Source organism: Schistocerca gregaria, chromosome 5, assembly GCF_023897955.1.
Source record: "Schistocerca gregaria isolate iqSchGreg1 chromosome 5, iqSchGreg1.2, whole genome shotgun sequence".
Taxonomy (NCBI): Eukaryota; Metazoa; Arthropoda; class Insecta; order Orthoptera; family Acrididae; genus Schistocerca; species Schistocerca gregaria.
In genome coordinates this window covers 601,944,254-601,964,760 of record NC_064924.1, presented here as the reverse complement: position 1 = coordinate 601,964,760, position 20,507 = coordinate 601,944,254, and the positions used below count along the sequence as shown (strand labels likewise).

At 38.5% G+C, this 20,507-nt stretch overlaps 1 protein-coding gene across 3 annotated transcripts in view; it reads left to right on the top strand.

Moving 5' to 3' along the window:
• The window catches only part of LOC126272023 (CD109 antigen), a 740,173-nt gene that overhangs the window by 698,421 nt on the left and 21,245 nt on the right, over positions 1–20,507 (top strand). For all 3 annotated transcript variants that reach the window (XM_049974517.1, XM_049974519.1, XM_049974520.1), the window contains 10 exons: positions 1,548–1,724; positions 1,823–2,005; positions 2,169–2,405; positions 10,972–11,156; positions 12,008–12,110; positions 12,195–12,386; positions 12,539–12,725; positions 12,802–13,031; positions 20,003–20,164; positions 20,257–20,450. In XM_049974517.1, the coding sequence (XP_049830474.1) occupies positions 1,548–1,724; positions 1,823–2,005; positions 2,169–2,405; positions 10,972–11,156; positions 12,008–12,110; positions 12,195–12,386; positions 12,539–12,725; positions 12,802–13,031; positions 20,003–20,164; positions 20,257–20,450 (1,850 nt within the window). The remainder of the gene's footprint in view (positions 1–1,547; positions 1,725–1,822; positions 2,006–2,168; positions 2,406–10,971; positions 11,157–12,007; positions 12,111–12,194; positions 12,387–12,538; positions 12,726–12,801; positions 13,032–20,002; positions 20,165–20,256; positions 20,451–20,507) is intronic.

The following is a 20,507-nucleotide window of genomic DNA, read 5'->3' as shown; positions in this document are numbered from 1 at the left end:
ATTGTCAATGTGGCATCGGGAAAAGCTTCAAAATAAATAATCCCTTTTCTGAGTGCATTCATAATCAGATCATTGCCCATACATATCTGCAATGGTTTTGTTAAACTTAGAAAACAATATGTAGCACTGAGTTTTCTTAGCCATATGATTCAGCACTCCACAGTCAGTGATCTATGAGCCGTTTTTCACTTCTGCACTCATTACATGCCTGATCAGACAGTTCACTTTTATTTTGGTTAGGGTCATTTTTTTGTTATTGTAGAACAGTTGGCTGCATTTTTTGGTTGTTATTTTATTTATTTACTTTTTTTAATATGGCCAAAACCACCTCCACCAGAACATTTAAGCTTCTTTGCGTTTGTTGCTTTTTTTTTTACAGTTATTTGATGAAGTATTGTGTGCATTTCATGTTTCTTTAATATTTACTTGATTGCAGACATTGCACTAACTCATATCATTTCTCCCTCCAATAAGAACAACTACTTCTGCAGATGTTAACACTTTCAGTAAATGTTTTAGTGTCTGTTGATCTTCAACACTTCCACATCATGACTGTCTTAGACTGTCATAACTGTCAGGAAGTGTGCTAAGTAGTCACAGCATTAATGCTGAGTCATCAAGTTTCACTTTGAGTTGCTGCATGTGAAGAACTAAGTCTTCCAAATGAGCGAGATAATTCTGACCAGTGAGTGGAGCTTGTCGTGTTTCTTGTTCAAATACGGCACATAACTTATGCTCCGTGCCTCTTGCACTCTTGCATGCAATTCAAAGTACCATGACCTTTGTTTCCCTAGTACTAATGACTGACTCACTGCATGATCAGCTTTGCCCCATGTTTTTAGTGCAACATTAAGTACTTCTATTCATGCTGCTGTGCATCCAATAACAAAGCCACCGGTTTTCACGTGCCACCAATACGCACCTCATATGTGCTGTCAGACACACATTATACGATTCATATTCCAAACTTCCATATGGTCCAATTTTCAGCCCTCTACAGTTTTTCCATGCATTGGAAACCAGTGTAGCCCAGTAAAACAGTTGAGATTTACAGCTGCAAAAATCCAATTTGAGAAGGTGCCAGCAAATTGTTCACATACAGTATGAATCACCCAAATCAAACAACACACGCAAATGCATTTCTTGAATCAGGAAATGTAAAATTACAATATCCAATTTCTTTCTTGAACTGGGGACTGGGCTCGTAACCATTTGTAGAAAATCAAAGAAAAGGGCAGAACATAAAGCACATGCATGATGTAGTCCACAAGCATGACCCATGTATTTAGGACAACAAAAAGACACTGTACACAGAGATATGCTATATTACAGAGAACTTAATATAAACATTCCACTTCAACAAGAAGCAATATGTTTGTTGATTTGTCTGGGGACTTAACTTGCTGAAATAACAGGAAGATGCTATAAAAATAATAGAAAACTCAATTTTTGTCCTCAGTTTGCTGATTTTGTTTTCATGATTCTTCTCTGCCCTTTTTCTGTCTGTACTATTTAAATCATCTTCCATTTGTGTTCCTGTGTTGCAGTATGTTGGTATACGGCCATTCTTCATAAATGTTGAGATGCCAAACACTTGTCGTCAGGGAGAACAGGTTGGAGTGAGAGTGACCGTATTTAACTATCTGACAACTGCCTTAGAAGCTGTTGTTGTGTTGGCTGGGTCACCGGACTATAAGTTTGTCCATGTGGAAATGAATGGTATTGTGAGTAACTGTTGACTATTTTCAAACACTATATTTAATCCCTAAGCATTTCAGTGTCTTACTTTGTGTATATGACCTTACAATTTTCTTCTTTGCAGGTAAGATCTTATAATCCGAGGACATCTTTCAATGAACACCAGTTCTTCATTTTCATCAAGGCTCAAGATGCAGCTGTTGTCTATGTTCCTATAGTGCCCACCAGATTAGGTGACATAGATGTAACTATTCAGGCTAGTGCTCTTATTGGAAAGGATTCAGTGACTCGTAAACTTCATGTAGAGGTTAGTGTCCAATTCTTACACTAATTATGTTACTTAATCTCCTCATTACTGTAAGCGTGATGTTTTATGGAATACTCGTTTGCTACAATGTTCTTTTGTAAATGAAAAATGCTATATAATTTAATTTGTCAATGAAACTTATATATAATTACTACTGTTACAGGCTGATGGATTACCACAGCATAAGCACACATCTGTACTGCTTGACCTCAGTAATCGTGCATACGTACTTCAGTACTTGCATGTAAATGTTACAGAAACTCCAATTATTCCATATGAAGAGAGCCGTTACTATGTGTTTGGTTCTAATAAGGCATTTGTCTCTGTAGTTGGTGATGTGGTAGGTCCAATATTCCCCACAATGCCTGTAAATGCAACATCACTGCTACATCTACCAATGGTAAGTGGACAGTAGTCATGTTTTTCTATTTGTGCTGCAACCCCTCTTGCTCATCCTTTTCTGCATTCTTCTTACTGATTTTATTTTATTGTGATAGTGTGTGTGTGTGCATTCAGCATTCAGTTCCTGTTCCTATTGGCTAATCTTTTGTAATTAATGTTTGTTTTAATGTTATTGGCTTCTCATACCTCACAAACCACTTAAGAGCCATAGCAATATTATATTGATCACAGGGACACATTTATCTTTTGATTTTAAGTGGCTTATATCAGATAAGCTGACTATAAGTCCAGCATGGCTTCCCTGATACTGTTTGCTGCAGAAGTGTTTATATACCTGCAGAAATCTGTCTTTTTGGTTTGTTATATGAAGAACATTGATTACCAAGCGATAAAATTGAGGAAAGGTTTCGACAGTTGGCGGCATTGTTGTTTCCTATGTTCTTAAATAAATTCATTAAATCACAGCCCCAAATGCTACAATGAATAAAATTATCTTGTTTGTTAAGTTGTTGTTGAATGAATTTCCTCGACAAACCCAATATTTGTTTCTTAACACCAGAGGACGTCTTCTGGGGAAACTATAGGAGCATAAAGGGGAGAGATGATCAGAGCAACTGAAGCAGAACTTGCTTTGCAGGCATGAAACCATTTAAATCTCATATCCTGGTGGTTGTCAGACCATTCTGAGTTGGTAATGTCAGTTGCTTCCCTGTCTAGCCTATTATGACAGTAATCTCAGTCACAAAGGGGAAAGTGTTTGGCACATGGCTATCGTCTTATGCTAATGAAGAGGGGGTGCATCAGCAGGTGGTGGTAGTGGGCAGCATCAACTGTCATTCCATAAAAAATTTATCAACTGGTGGCACTAACATCATTAATTAAGGAAATAAACAGAATTGTAAACATTCTCCAAAACAAATACTTATACTGTGTATATGGAATTTAGAACAGAATTCTGGAGAGTTTTTGTTAGTCAGTAAGGCAGTCCTTGGTTATAATATATGCAGGGACCTGAAAATGTGGTGCCTGTTGCTTTTCTTTTTATCAAAGTTCATATCTATTTTTTCAACTAGGTGTACAAATTTAAAAGTTTGTCACGCTATGTGCCTGAAGATAAAGCCACAGTGTTTCAAAACTGACTGGTAAAAGAAAATGGCTACTGGGCAGATTTTTGACAGGATGTGGACTTTTGCAAAAGCTTCAACAGTTTTTTTTTTTTCCTGAAGTAGCCTTTGTTTTCTTCTTTTGGCTTAATTTAAGCTTTCAACAAATGATTGTTACTGTTGAGGTGCAGTGAGAAGCAGTGAACAGAGTGAGTCACTGATGTATTCTACCATATTCACAAACATCTATTAAATAATTAAAAATTACAAAATCTGCAGAATATTAATTTGGACCTCTCATGGGCATTCAGAGCTGTGCAACCCATATTTGAAAATTTTGTAGGTAGAACTGACAAGGTACTTAACCTAGAAATAAAACTGAAGATAACCATTCTCACATTCGGGGAAGAATTTTGATGTGGTCGAAATATGTTGACAAGTTTTGTTTTTCAGTTGCTACATTGCAAACAGCATAGTGAATGCATTATTGTGGCCAAGATAGATACGAATCCCACACCTACTACAGTAGTACAAGTTTATATGCCAACTAGCTCTGCAGATGACGAAGAAATTGAAGAAATGTATGATGAAATAAAAGAAATTATTCAGATAGTGAATGGTGACGAAAATTTAATAGTCATGGGTGACTGGAATTCGGTAGTAGGAAAAGGGAGAGAAGGAAACGTAGTAGGTGAATATGGATTGGGGTTAAGAAATGAAAGAGGAAGCTGCCTGGTAGAATTTTGCACGGAGCACAACTTAATCATAGCTAACACTTGGTTCAAGAATCATGAAAGAAGGTTGTATACATGGAAGAACCCTGGAGATACTGAAAGGTATCAGATAGATTATATAATGGTAAGACAGAGATTTAGGAACCAGGTTTTACATTGTAAGACATTTCCAGTGGCAGATGTGGACTCTGACCACAATCTATAGGTTATGACCTGTAGATTAAAACTGAAGAAACTGCAAAAATGTGGGAAATTAAGGAGATGGGACCTGAATAAACTGAAAGAACCAGAGGTTGTATAGAGTTTCAGGGAGAGCATAAGGGAGCAATTGACAGGAATGGGGGAAAGAAGCACAGTAGAAGAAAAATGGGTAGCTCTGAGGGATGAAGTAGTGAAAGCAGCAGAGGATCAAGTAGGTAAAAAGAAGAGGGCTAGTGGAACTCCTTGGGTAACAGAAGAAATATTGAATTTAATTGATGAAAGGAGAAAATATAAAAATGCAGTAAATGGAGCACGCAAAAAAGAATACAAACGTCTCAAAAATGAGATCGTCAGGAAGTGCAAAATGGCTAAGCAGGGATGGCTAGAGGACAAATGTAAGGATGTAGAGGCTTATCTCACTAGGGGTAAGATAGATACTGCCTACAGGAAAATTAAAGAGACCTTTGGAGATAAGAGAACCATTGTATGAATATCAAGGGCTCAGATGGAAACCCAGTTCTAAGCAAAGAAGGGAAAGCAAAAAGGTGGAAGGAGTATATAGAGGGTCTATACAAGGGCGATGTACTTGATGACAATATTATGGAAATGGAAGAGGATGTAGATGATGATGAAATGGGAGATACAATACTTCGTGAAGAGTTTGACAGAGCACTGAAAGACCTGAGTCGAATCAAGGCCCCGGGAGTAGACAACATTCCATCAGAACTACTGATGGCGTTGGGAGAGCCAGTCCTGACAAAACTCTACCATCTGTTGAGCAAGATGTATGAGACAGGCGAAATACTTAAAGAAGAACATAATAATTCCAATCCCAAAGAAAGCAGGTGTTGACAGATGTGAAAATTACCGAACTATCAGTTTAATAAGCCACAGCTGCAAAATACTAACACAAATTCTTTACAGACGAATGGAAGAACTGGTAGAAGCTGACCTCAGGGAAGATCAGTTTGGATTCTGTAGAAATATTGGAACACGTGAGGCAATACTGACCTTACAACTTATCTTAGAAGAAACATTAAGGAAAGGAAAACCAACATTTCTAACATTTGTAGACTTAGAGAAAGTTTTGACTATGTTGACTGGAATACTCTCTTTCAAATTCTGAAGGTGGCAGGGGTAAAAAATAGGGAGCGAAAGGCTATTTACAATTTGTAGAGAAATCAGATGGCAGGTACAAGAGTCGAGGGACACGACAGGGAAGCACTGGTTGGGAAGGGAGTGAGACAGGGTTGCAGTCTCTCCCCGATGTTATTCAATCTGCATATTGAGCAAGCAGTAAAGGAAACAAAAGAAAAATTTGGAGTAGGTATTAAAATGACATTGTAATTCTGTCAGAGACAGCAAAGGACTTGGAAGAACATTTGAACGGAATGGACAGTGTCTTGAAAGGAGGATATAAGATGAACATCAACAAAAGCAAAACGAGGATAATGGAATGTAGTCGAATTAAGTCGGAAGATGCTGAGGGAATTAGATTAGGAAATAAGACACTTAAAATAGTAAAGGAGTTTTGCTATTTGGGGAGCAAAATAACTGATGATGGTCGAAGTAGAGAAGATATAAAATGTAGACTGGCAATGGAAAGAAAATCATTTCTGAAGAAGAGAAATTTGTTAACATCATGTATAGATTTAAGTGTCAGTAAGTCATTTCTGAAAGTATTTGTATGGAGTGTAGCCATGTATGGAAGTGAAACATGGATGATAAATAATTTGGACAAGAAGAGAATAGAAGCTTTCGAAATGTGGTGCTACAGAAGAATGCTGAAGATTAGATATGTAGATCACATAACTAATGAGGAGATATTGAATAGAATTGGGGAGAAGAGTATTTTGTGTCACAACTTGATGAGAAGAAGGGACCAATTGGTAGGACTTATTATGAGGCATCAAGGGATCACAAATTTAGCATTGAAGGGCAGGGTGGAGGGTAAAAATCGTAGAGGGAGACCAAGAGATAAATGCACTAAGCAGATTCAGAAGGATGTAAGCTGCAGTAGGTACTGGGAGGTGATGAAACTTGCACGGGATAGAGTAGCATGGAGAGCTTCATCAAACCAGTCTTAGGCTGAAGACAACAACAACAACAACAACAACAACATAGGGGATTCATTGTGTGTGGATTCACTTTTACCAAAAGAAGTACCAAAAACTGGTTCGGAATCATTCTGGAAGGTGAGAAAATGTCAGTGAATGGAGAGGCATGCTGAATCGAGTAATGCTGCGTTTAAATTTGTGTCTACTCCTATTTCTTATATATGGAATGACCTTCCATGTAATGTATATCTTATAGAGTTGATCCTTTCTGCAGATAACTATAATGTTATAATTAATAGCTTAGGAGAGTGAAACACAGTAAACTGCTAATAATCTCTTCAAGCAATTATTAACTGGTCATCTGCATATGCACTCCACCTGTAATTTCATGAAAGTGCAGGGATGTTTCTGAATAGGATAGACTGCTCCAAATTTTGGAGTCTTTAAATTAATGAAAGTTTGAACTGGTAGAAACATGATGTTGAACTTATCAAATAGTTAAGTTTAGCCATTATTGCTTCCGTAAATAAGGATTTTTGCTGAAATTAAGACCCTAAATTGTGAAGCTTAATTAATTTACATGGATTAGTTATTAAAAATAATGTAATTGAACCTGAGTGCAAGATTTGCAAATTAATGATTAATGAAGTGTTGTGTGTGTCAGCAGTAAGTAGATGAAATTACAGTCAGTGTTTCCACAAAACGTGATTCGACCACAACTACTTGTCTCAGGTACCCATTACAAAGCTCTGTGACAAAGTAATTATTACATTTATGTGCTTAAGATTAAAATCGTAAAACAATTATATGCATGGTGAAATTAAGTAAATTCTGATACCAACCGCTGTTGGGCATTGAAATGAAGTCAGTGGCGACAAGTGAAAATTTGTGCCAGACTGGGACTCGACCCTGAATTTCCCCAGTTTGCATAAGCGGTCGCTTTCAGCACTTAAGCTATTGGAGCATGCTTTACATCTGACTCAAATTTCCAATCACAGACTACTTAGGAGCTTACCCCGTCCAGCATACTCATTGCTTGCCGCATCACACTGGATTCTTGCAAGATTTCAGGAGAGTGGGTGCATCTGCACTGAAATGACCTTAATGGCCGTCAAGCCATCGCCTTCCATCAGTCCATATGTCCTTAAGCTTCCTTATTCTGCCTACAAAACTCTTTATGGATTTGCCCTCTGATTGTGATGCAGTATTTAATTGTCCTTGGTAATATTTACAACTGTTTTTCCTCGTACATCTCTGTAAAAAGCTTGTACTAAGAACTTCAGATGTCTGAGTATTCATTAACTCTTTGTGATATGTGAAATATGTTTTCACGTCTCCCACCCACCGTAAATAGGCCGTATGTAACAATTGTTCCTCTGACCATCAATCCAGCTTTTCAGCTGACAACGGGTTGTCCACAAATGCTAACACATTCTTACCTGTTTTACCGAAGAAAGGCAAAACTAGAGTGGCAGTATTGGCATTGGCATTTAGGATTCAGGTTGCCAAACTGAAAAGGACCTGTTACCACTTAATGCATCTAGCTATTTATGGAAGTTTGTGTCATCTATCCACATTTGTGCCATCAGTTCTAACAAAACCTGATCTGCCATTGTAATGTTAACCCCATGTTCCTCTTGTGTGCTCATTGTTAAGTCTGTGTCTACAACAGTATGAAACAATAAAAGAGACACTTTATACTAATATCACCAATGCAGTTTTTACTAAAGACACTCCTAGTCTTTATGCCTGTTTGCCAACTGTGCACCTTTTTACAATCTCTGGTGTAATGCCCAGGCTTTTTACATTTAAAAGAGATCATTGCTGAAAACTGGGCACATGGAGCACTGCACCCCAGAAAATTACACCGCCCACATCTAAACTGAGCACAAAATACCATTCTTTGCCACTAAAGTCACTTGAACCACCAATGGAGTTTATCTTCACCAGTCAACCTTCCAACCAGCCCTCCAATCCAAATGACTAGACATTGTCAACACATTTGCATGGAAAAAAAGCCAAAAACGGCTTTCTTCTGAAACTGAGTGTGATGGTGTCAGGGGTACAGACACTATTACTGACAGGATGGGCATTTCCAGATGGCATGTGCAGGGTGATGGGTTATGTGCTACCAGCTGTCTGGCAGTTCACAGTTGTGGAGCTCATTTAGCAATAACATTTTTTATTCAGCAAGATGCATGAACAGAGATAGTGAAATCTCGATGGTGTGCATAGGTGCCCCATGCAGCAGCTGCTAGCTCAGCATAGCATACACCATTGTGTGCTATGCGGAGGGAGTTTGAGGATACTGGGTGGGAGTGCTGCCTCAGTGGGTTAACAGACACAAGCCTGAAGTCAGGCACGCACCAAGCAGCAGGTGTACGTGCTAGAGGATCAATCCTCCAATCAGTCGGGCATGCTAGTGCACAGGCCCTGAACCCAGGACCCTTCAGATATGCCCAGAGCCAGGCAGTCATCCTGGACGATGACCTGTTAGATGACACCAGCTCGAGCCCTGTAAATATCGGGTCTAACAGTGGCCCGTAGACCAACAGTTCAGGGATGACTCTACTAGATGCAGGCAAAGCTGGTAGGACCACACAGGACTGACATCTGGTATGGAGTATGTCACAATGTCAACAGTAGTTGAAGACCAGTTGTGTGAGCTAGGTTGTGAGCAGCAAGTGTTTGTAGTTGCTCTGCTAGACTTTGTTGTGACAGGGTCCCATTTTCGTCATGCATGTGAGTGAGGCAGTGCACTATTGAGGACAATGCGTGGAAATTCAACTTGTCACCACAGTTGGTGGGGTCTTAAGGCAAATCATTATTTTCCATAGATGAATATTTAGTTAAACATTGTAAGCATGTTTAATATAAAAATCTGTTTACTTATTAAATTTAAGTCACTGTGTCATTTACTGGGTTGTAAATGGCCAGCTTGCAATGTTGCATACAAAGCATGCATAGCTTGTCAAATAACTTGACCCACTTCATTTTAATATAAATGGTCTGTGGAACTCATATACCGAGCGAGGTGGCGCATTGGTTAGCACACTGGACTCGCATTCGGGAGGACGACGGTTCAATCCCGTCTCCGGCCATCCTGATTTAGGTTTTCCGTGATTTCCCTAAATCGCTTCAGGCAAATGCCGGGATGATTCCTTTGAAAGGGCACGGCCGATTTCCTTCCCCATCCTTCTCTCACCCGAGCTTGCACTCCGTCTCTAATGACCTCGTTGTCGACAGGACGTTAAACACTAATCTCCTCCTCCTCCTCCTCCTCTGGAACTCATAACTAACAGCCACCTGCACTTGACTTTCAAAAACTTAATTTTACACCCCGGTGCTACTATACCTTGCCCCGAAATTACAGTTCGAGCAACTGCAAACCACTGTGTGCAATTCATGAATACATCATTCAATCATCCCTGTACCTCCTGCCTGCTTACGCATAATTGTACCCTATAGATGGGGCCAAAATATTGGGTTTACCAAAAAAAACTCATTCAGCCATTATTTAATAGCTTAGAAAATGTAATTAATTGTTTCTTGTGGTATTCACGTCGTGTCACAGTTAAGCAGAAAGTACCATGCACATCCATTGTCATAATCAGCTCAAAATTTGAATAAAATGTTCAGAAGTGCCTGCAGTGTAGGAGAAAAATTTTGCTAGAAAACGAAGCAAAGTTTATTTCAAACTTCTTGTTCAAGAGAAGAAGACAGATAAAAATTATTGAAAAGTAAAGGAAGAAAAAGAGGTCCCGATAAAGGATCGTGAAAGCTTTGAAAGGATACAGGAATAATAAAGTTCTAGCAGCCAAAATTAAGTTTCTGAGCACTAATAGTATTCTGCAGGCAGTCAACCACAATTACAAGAGTTGAACTTGGAACTCACAACTGATTGCATACTAAAACAAAAATCAAGAATAAAAACTAAGAAATGTGAGAGATAATTTGGGACAGATGTGAGGCAAAATAGTAGCAGTCATAGTATCAGCAGTGGTGTAATCTTTTTCTAGAATCTTATAAAATGGGATGCAAATGCTGATGCACAGACATAGGCAAAAAGGGAGAAATGTAAATATGTGGAAATAACTTAAAGATCCTTGAAGGACAGGTATTGTGTTGCAGAACAATTATGTAGAATGATTCGAAACATTCACCAGTTTATTAAAAGACGTAGGTTGTTGAATTGTATAAGGATGGTCTTGCATCGTACTTTTGGATATTGAAGTGCCTTGTGATGTTTAGTCTCATGGCAATGTAGCATTGTGCTGTCTGGTGTTCCTTTTTAAGCTATTGTGTGTTTACTTTCTTTTCTCTAAGCTATTCCCTTTGTGTGGGTGGTGGAGTTTTATCTTGCCAAGATTTTAAATGTTTATGTTGGATTACATTTATATTGTTTTTAAATTTTACTCACAGTGCTGAATTTGAATTTTCATATTTGATCTGGTTATTACTTTTATTAGGACTGTGCAGAACAGAATATGTTCAGCTTCGCTGCAAATCTGTACACTACAATGTATATGAGACTTATCAACCAAAGGAACAGAACACTTGAAAAGCAGTCTTTCTATTACATGAATATTGGATACCAAAGGCAGTTGTCATTTATGAACAAAGATGGATCTTTCAGCTTATTCAGAAGTGACTGGTAAGAAGAAACTGGACAAGATTTTCATTGGGTCTTATGTTACTCATTAGCAAAGTTGTTAAACATTGTTTGATATGTAAAGTTGTTTACAAATAACTTTTTTCTTCATTATTTCTCCTTTCCTGTGGTGCATCTGATATTTGTTTAACTTTCTATTGTATGTCACAAGTAAAGGCAAAAATGTAGCGTTTAAGTGATCATGACAGTCATTATGCTTCTTAACAGTTTTGAAATATGTTTTTACATGCCTGTCAGACAGCAATGAGGAACAAATTAATTATATTTAATAATAATGTTAATACATTAGTTACTGCCATAGTAAAATATGTCTTTGCCTTTAAAATGATTACTCTCTTACTGGGAACATAATACTTAAATGGGGAATGTGTCTTGCTGTTACTTGTGTATAACTATCATTTCTCTGTATTCTGTGTTGATGATAAACTTCAACACCTTAACTAATAACTTTACCAAGTCAATAGTCAGTTAAATGAACTTTGATTTTTTTTTAAAATTTATGGTGTTGGACATTGCATCTCATTCTTTTATGATGATTCAGAATAAGAAGACTGCTGTGAAATTTGCAATAGAATGAAATTTTTGGTTGATCAAAACTGTATGCTGCCCTGGGACTCAAACACAGATCACTACATGTCACAGGCAAAACACTAATTATCATTGTTCCAGTCCAGCAGGCAGTTTTAATTTATGGAAATAAATAAAATTTATAATCTGAGGATAACTCCTATGCTAATAGTAATACTGTAAACATTTCGCTCATGAAGTAATATATAAACAAAGACTATATATTGTGCAACCAAAGCATTTCTAGACTGTATGATGTGTTACAGGAATCATTCTTCACCAAGTGTGTGGCTGACGGCATTTTGTGCACGTATGTTTCAAGAAGCTAGCTTTTATGAGTGGGAAAATTACATTTATATTGATCCTCAGGTAAGGCGGAAAAAAAGTTGTCTATATGCTACCAAAATTAGGGATACCAATTAGACTTTTAATGCCAATGTTCTATCTGTGCAGGTCATATCCAGATCAATAGCATGGATTCTCCGGCACCAGACGAGGGAAGGTGCTTTCTATGAAGTTACATGGTTGCCTGATAGAAAAATGAATAGTTCATTAAACTATGATAATGATGCTGTGAAATTTCGCAACATCTCACTCACAGCTCATGTGCTTATAACACTGGAGACTGTAAAAGATCTTTCAGGGGTAAGAGATTCTCTGCCGCCTCGTCCTCCTCTTCCTCCTTTACTGAAGCAGATAGAAATATATATCATATTTCATTAAGTGTAACTGTAAGTTACATATTCAGTGAAGGAGTATGGTTAATCAAATCTTTAACAATTATATTATCATTCTAGGGTCTGGGATCTCAAGTTGCATTTGCGCAAGGTAAAGCCATACAGTGGCTCGAGCGAAATCTGAAGTTAATAGATGAGCGAGGGGACCCGTATGAAGTAGCAATTGTGACATACGCTTTGATGTTGAGTAAAGCGTCAACAGCTGAAGCTGCATTTAGTATCTTAGCAAGACATGCAAGGACAGAAGGTATAGTGGAATCATATTACTGTTCAAATAAACTTGATAACTGAAGTATCCCTAAACTAATGAAATTTAATTTTAGGTGGTCTGACATACTGGGGCAAGATGAGGGTACCACAACCTCCATATAAATTAGAAAATCAAAAGCCATTCTTCTTGCCAAGGCTTCCATACATTTACGATTCTACGAATGTAGAGACCACAGCGTACGCTTTATTGACATATGTGGCTCGTCAGGAGGTGAATCTCGACTATATTGTGAAATGGCTGAATTCTCAGCGGCTAACAGATGGTGGATGGGCTTCAACACAGGTACTCCTCATGTTATATGTTAAATGAAAATGTAATTGAATATTGACATCGAGAAAATGAAAGCTGCATTTAAAGTTCACCAGTATGAACTACCTGTATTCATGAAGACAGGTATTAACTACCTGTACTGATTCATATTTAGTATTTTCTTTTTAAACTTATCTGGTACTGTGTCTTTTTGGATTTCCTTTCACTGATTTGTTCCAGATTTTTTAATTACATTCATATTGTCTAGAATGAATCTTTCAGTCTCCTGTGGGGTGTGTGAACACTCTGTTGTAGTACGAAAGACTGCTAGACTGCCAAGATATGCAGGAGAAATTTTGCGAAGTTTGAATGCTAGGAGATAAGGAACTGGCAGAAGTAAGGATGCAGGGTGGTCTTGAGTGGTGCATGAATTGTGCACTGTTACGCATGCAATACTGGGGTACAGTGTAGGTGTAAAGTATTAGCTTCAGCGATCTGTTGAAGTATTGACCCTGGATCATTGTGGTAATACTTGTAGTCTTACAGTAAATGATATGTAATGTTTTTGTTGCAGGTTTGCAAAGATTGTAATTCAGAATAATATTTACAAAGCTTCTTTAGGCATGTAATCCACAGTGTCTTCTTCTTCGCTTGCACCTTAGTCCTGCCGTTTTCTCATGGCAGGTGTGGTTAGAATTGGATTTGGCATGGTTAATTGAAAGGGGTGGCCAGATGCCCTTCCTGTCACCACCCCATACCCCCCGGGATGGGATCAGTGTACCCCAGCTGTCTCCGTCTAGTGTAGACCATGAAAGAGTGTGAATGTGTTTCAAATGTCTGCGATTCATGTAACTGAGGTGGGATGTGGGGACCAGCCTGGTATTCACCTAGTGGGATGTGGGAAACCACCTAAAAAGTACATCCAGGCCGCACTGGCTTACGTCGTTAATCTGCCGGGCAGATTCGATCGGGGGCCGGCACGCCTACCCAAGTCCAGGAAGCAGCACATTAGCACTCTCTGCTAACCTGGCGGGTGTGTAATCCAAAATGTATCCTTTCTAAATTCATTAAAATTTGTTATTTGTTCACTTCATTCTGTCATCATTGGGGATAAAAATGTTTGTATTAGATACAGCGTTGGTGTTTCTTTGCAGAAGTCGTAGTGCCGTTTTTCTGCTCCGATGATGCTCTATAAACGAAAGAAATGTTTGTCTCTGTAGCTGAGTGGTCAACATGGTAGAATGCCATGCAAGGGGCCCGGGTTCAATTCTCAGCTGGGTTGGAGTTTTTCTCCTCTCAGGGATTGGGTATTCCATTGCCATCATCGTCATTTCGTCCTCATCAGCATGCAAATCGCTGAAGTGACGTCAACTAAAAAGACTTGCACCAGGCAAGTAGTGTACCTGACAGGAGGTCCTAGCCACACACACACACACACACACACACACACACACACACACACACACACACACACACACACACTTCAACTAAAGAAATAACATTTGTGCTGATAATTAAGTATCTGTCAACAATTCTTTTAAAAGATTACATTTTCAAATTCATTTACGTGATAGATCACATGCAGTTTATTGCATCTACAGAGGGAATGACATTGACAATAATTTTAGCATGGCCTGTCTTTAGAGATTTTTGATGGTTAAACGATTTCAAGTGTTTCGCAGTATCTATACTGACATCTCCTTACATTAAAAAACAATAATTTTAAAGTCACTAGAAACCTGTATCCACAAAAACACACACATTTCTTCTTGAAACTTTATATACACACGTCACAAAATATTTTATTCCATATTTTCACCGGCAAAAAAATTATACATAATTTTAAATGAATAAAAGTGCTTGTAAACCTCTTATATTGTAATCTCAAATGCAGTGGTATGTGGTGGTTTGATAACAGCAACTCAAAACCTACTCAACCGTAGTTGATTACAAATACAAAGGAATCATTTTCATTTCATTTTTCTAACAATAAATTCAGAATATCCACTGACAATGCAGTTGGCTGAAGTTGATTCTCCTGCAATCACATATCTGCATTGTGCATCCATGTTATTGTCAGCTTGATTGACAGACTGTGATTTGCATAGGAAGAACTTATGCAGTGGACATGAAACATACTATGAAACTAGAAATCATTTGTTACATTTTATAGAAAAAATTAATTAAATATAGAACACACATTATTTGTTGCCACTGGGTGCAACTGAAGGAGGAAAATATGAGTTTCACTACACACAATCTGTGATCTTGAAATGATTCAGTTGGTAAGAGCATTGACCAAGAAAGTTTCTGGTGTAGCACATAGTTTTAACCTACCATGAGGTTTGATTACATTTAATAATTGTATTGATCTCAGTATTTTGCTACTAGCCTTATAAAGGAGGCATTGATTCGCAGACAGGCACAGTGAAAAATAAAAGAACTGCTAAACACTTAAGCTTTTGGGCAAAAAATGTCTTCCAAAATAGAAAACACACACACACACACACACACACACACATTCACACAAGAACAAATCACACACATATGGTCACTGTCTCTGGTGCTGGGACTCGACTTCGACTGTGTCTGATGTGAGCAGCGATCTGCTGGGGTGACTGTTGGGGCTAAAGAGGAGATATGTGGCAGAGAGGGGAGGAATGGCAGGATAGGAGTGGGGAAGCTGTTGTGCTGCCTGTGGGAGCATGCAGGAATGTGGTAGGGACAGAATAGGGCTGCTAGATACAGTGTCAGGAGGATGTGCGAGGGGGGTGGGGGGATGAGTAGAGAAGGGGAAAAGACTCGCTGGTTCATTGATGGGATAGAAGGTGTGTGTTATAGTGCTGGGAGAGGAGAGGAGAGGAGAGGTGGGTGGATGGGAACTAGTGAAGGTTGAGGCCAGGGGGGTCATGGGAGCAAAGATGTGTTGTAGGGGAGGTTTCTCCTGTACATTTAAGAAAACTGTTCTTGGTAGGAAGAATTGAGATGAGACATGCTGAGAAGCAGCCATTGAAATGAAGCTCATTGTGTTGTGCAGCATGTTCAAGAAACTGGGTGGTCTAGCTGTCTCTTGGCCACAATTTGGCAGTGGCCATCCTTGTGGACAGTCAGCCTGTTAGTTGTCAAGCCCACATAGAAATTGGCAGAGTGGTTGCAGCTTAGTTTGTAGATCACGTGGCTGCTTTCACAGGTAGCTCTGCCCTCGGTGGGGTACGTGATGCATGTGACAAGACTTGAGGAGATGGTAGTGTGAGGATATGTGGGACAGGTCTTGCAGGGGTATGAGCCATGAGACAAGGAGTTGTTGGGAGCAGGGGTGGAGTAGTCATGGGTAGTGATATTGCATTGGTTTGTTGGCTAGTGGAATACCACTGTAGAAGGGCTAGGGAGGATAGTGAGGAGGGTATTCCTCATCTCAATCCACGATGAGAGGTAGTTGAAATTGTGGTGGAGAATATGATTCCGATGTTTGTTCCCTTAAACTATTATATTTTTCCCTTCTAGATGTGCCCAGCACTTTTATCATGTTTTCCTCTACTGTTGCACTTGGAATACAGTTGTAGACTCCCTTTGGTTCCAGTAATTGAGGCACCTGTATTTTTAGACAACCTCAGCATTCTTTGTTGCCTAATTTCACAGCACTAGTCGGTTTGCTTATTAACCTGCTAGTTATGATACTTGACTGTTATTCTCTGTTTCTTTCTCTTTCATATATCCTCTATACTGCTACACATTTCATTTTATAAAGGTTTCTGTATAGTTCCTAGATGCTGTTGCTTTCCCTTTCTTATAATACATATTTGCTTGTTTCTTTTTTTTTCATACACTTCTGAGTATGCTGCATGTATCTTGATGTGGTATTCATGGACACAAGGATTTGTCTTTTTGTAGTTTTTCCATTTCAATTTTATATTTGAACAGCTTTCTTCATTTTCACCTTCCATAAGAGCTTTCTTAATTTTCATTTTCTTTGCTTCCAGCCCTGCTTATTCTTTTCACACTCTTCTCCTCAACATCTTAAACAAATATACCAATTTTTCTGTTCATCTTATCTCATCTATTACTACTCTAAATCATACTACAGACATACACATCGTTTTGTTGCTCCATTTGAACCAGTCAAAAATAAAGGAAAGACAACCATACACCTATAGCACAATGATGTATGGAACAATAAAAATGTAACAGGTAACAGCGTTCACACTAGCTTTCGAGTTTTTACCCTTTTTCTGCTAAATAATACACAGCCATACAATGGCCACACAGGAACCCAAATGCACCTTCGTGTGGCAATAGTTCTCAATAAGAAAACGGATTTTATTTTTGCACTTTCCTCTACCATGCTGTCTTAAGTGGTACTGAAAACAAATCTCTACCATGCTTCCTTCATGGAATGGTCATAGTACAAGTTGTTCTTCATAGTTTATTACCTAATACTTTGCAATGTGAACAGTGCATCTCTCAAAGACAACTTCAAAAAAATACAAAACAGGTGGCACCACTATCCAACCCCTAATCCTACCAACAGTGTTCCTCCTTGTCCACCCCTCATAGCACCTAAACCCTGCCTAGCTGACCTTTTCAACTTGCCACATCCCCCAAAACTCCCTACAACACTGCCAAATCCACAGCTGAAACATACCAGCAACACCGTTGTTAACCTTTCCACCAAAACCCTCAGCTCCACAGAAGTTTCTGTCCTATCAAAATGCCTCTCATCTAGTTTTACATCCAAATTGAACCATGCTGGACTTGTCAGAGACCTACTCCTCTTCTCCCAATCCTTGCAATGGAAACACTTCTTTGCTGCCAATCCCTCCACTCTAATTCCAACACTGAACCCTGCCAGTCTCAGTTTGCATCAACATCCAGCTGAACACAACATGCTTGATTTCAATGGCTGCTCCACTGCTGAGCCATGTGGATCCTCCCCTCCATTGCAATCTTACCCTAATTGCACAGATGGGATTTATCCTTCAACACATTCTCTGATCCTGTGATTATCCTGTCCTTAACCTACAGTAACATACTGTCTCCACACACTCCACCCAACAGTTTCCACCCCCTCTGTCCTATCACCTCCCCTCCCCCTTCCTGTCTCCCACCCTCTTTGTTTGTTGCTCTCTGCCCCTCTTTTCCCACTGCTCTCCTTCTCCTCTCTGTTATCCCCACCCACCTGCCACCACAACCTCCTGATGCTGCACCTGTTGGCATTATAGCCCCTGGACACTGCACTAGATGGTGCTCCTCTCTCCTCCCACTATTGTACCATCCGCCCCCTCTCCCCCTCCCACGTGATAGCTGCCTTCAGGCCCAAGCTATTGGAGTTGGTGGTCCTGTGTATGTGCTTGCTTGTGTGTATCAGTGATGTGTTATTATGATGTAAATTGTTTATATTTTATATCATAGCAACTGTCTGCAACTAAACATGTCATATTTACAGTAAGAAGTAATCTATATTTGCCTAAATTGTTTAAAAAGTACGATAAAAACAAGAATAAGCATTTTATGTGTTTTTTTTAATAGCTGTAAAAAATGATGTAAAACCTAGTGACATTAGTACACATTTCAAATGCCAAATATTTTGAATGAATTACAGGTGGATCAAATATGATCATTGGATGCTCTTTTATAGACCTGCCCCCCCCCCCCCCCTCCTCCTCCATTCCCTCCTTGGGAGCAATGGGGACGAAACATTTGATGGAGGAAAGGGTAAAAATGCTGAATTTTAAACTGTGGGTGTTGTGTGTGAAGCAAGAACAAACTTCCCATTTACAGTGAATAGAAGTCACACAAAATATGTACATAATTTGTGTATACAATAAGTATTCTACTAATAAAATACTGATAATGAGCCAAAGGCTTTTTATAGGTAGAATTTGAAAAAAAAGGAAAGATGTCTTGAGGTAGGTAAAGCAATGTGTGTAAAATAGGGGAAAGTTAAAGGTGACATTGTGGTAGGGTGAGAGAGAGAGAAGTGTGAAAGAAGGCCTATGGTGACAAACTAACTTAGTCATCCAGATAGTTATAAGAGCTAAACTGGTGTTGGAGAACCAATATTTTTTTCTAAAGTTCCTTTGTTATGTACAAATCTTCAAATCATCTTTCTGTTGCATCTTAAAGTTACAGTGTACTTATCATTATTCGATACAGTTATGACAGTATGCTCAAGTATGGCATTGTAGACGCAGGCTGTTTGCAAATTTTGGCGTTTCCTAACACACAAACATCTGAGTATTGCAAACTAGCAATTGTAAAGTGCTAAAAACTCTTTATGCAGCCAGTAATTTCTGAAAGAATAGTGAAATGGACTTATTTAACTGCTGGACATTTGCTCCTTATTATAATAGTCATACATAAGAGTAGGTGGAGAGATAAATAAACAAGTAAAAAACAAGTATAGAATAGGCTGACAAACTTGAAATTGTAAAACTTATGGATGTTTCCATTTAGGCTACAGCTACATTGAAATAACTGTACCATTGCTGAGAAGCAACATATGAAACAGGGAAGAATTGTGGATAAACGTAGAAGATCATTTCTTTTAGGTTAGACATTAGGGAAAACCATGATGAAATGTTACATCCAGGGTACAAGTTTAAGTAGATTTTGTGATTAATCAATTATTACCTTTGTACTGAACACACTTGCAATTTAATAACCACTTATTATCCCAAATTCTGGAAAATTGTATTGTTCTGTTTTTGTGTAAGAGTTGTTCCAAATACATTGATTTGGTTCCAATTATAATGAAAGGGAGTGTCAAGTTTTGATAATTAAATATGAGCAATAAGCATTATCTATATTTTCCTTTCCATAACACCGAGAATCAGTAATTATTTTTTTTACAATATTTTGTTCTTAGTTTAAAAAAAAATAAATAAAAAATAAAAAAACCTCATGAAGGAAACTTTTTTCCTTTGTGTCTGCATGAACTTGATACAATCATACTAGTCATTTCCACAAAGTTTACAGTGAAACAATAATATTTGTTCAACTTCCAGGATACTGTGATTGCACTGAAGGCTCTGATTGAATACACTACCAGGTCAAGGTTGCGTGATGTATCCTCACTAACAGTAACGGTTGAGGCAACAGCACTTCAAGGAGAACGTAAGACACTGTATGTTCATGAGACCAATATAGCAAACCTTCAAAGAATAGAAGTAAGTAAACATCAACGGTTGTATCTGATACTCTTGAATGATGAGACATCGGCCACACAGATATTATTTTTAAACTGTCGTATGTGTTACAGATTCCACATGCTTGGGGAACTGTTAAAGTTCAGGCTAAGGGAGCTGGTTATGCTATACTTCAAATGTCTGTACAGTATAATGTAGATAACCCCAAGTTCCAGATACAGCCACCTGTGAAAGCATTTTCATTAAGAACAAGAGCTGACTTTCATGGCCGAAACCAGTCACATATTACTTACACCAGCTGTCAGAGGTATATTGGTGGTGATAGATAACTATGGGCTATCATACTGCAGTGATTTTTTCTGAG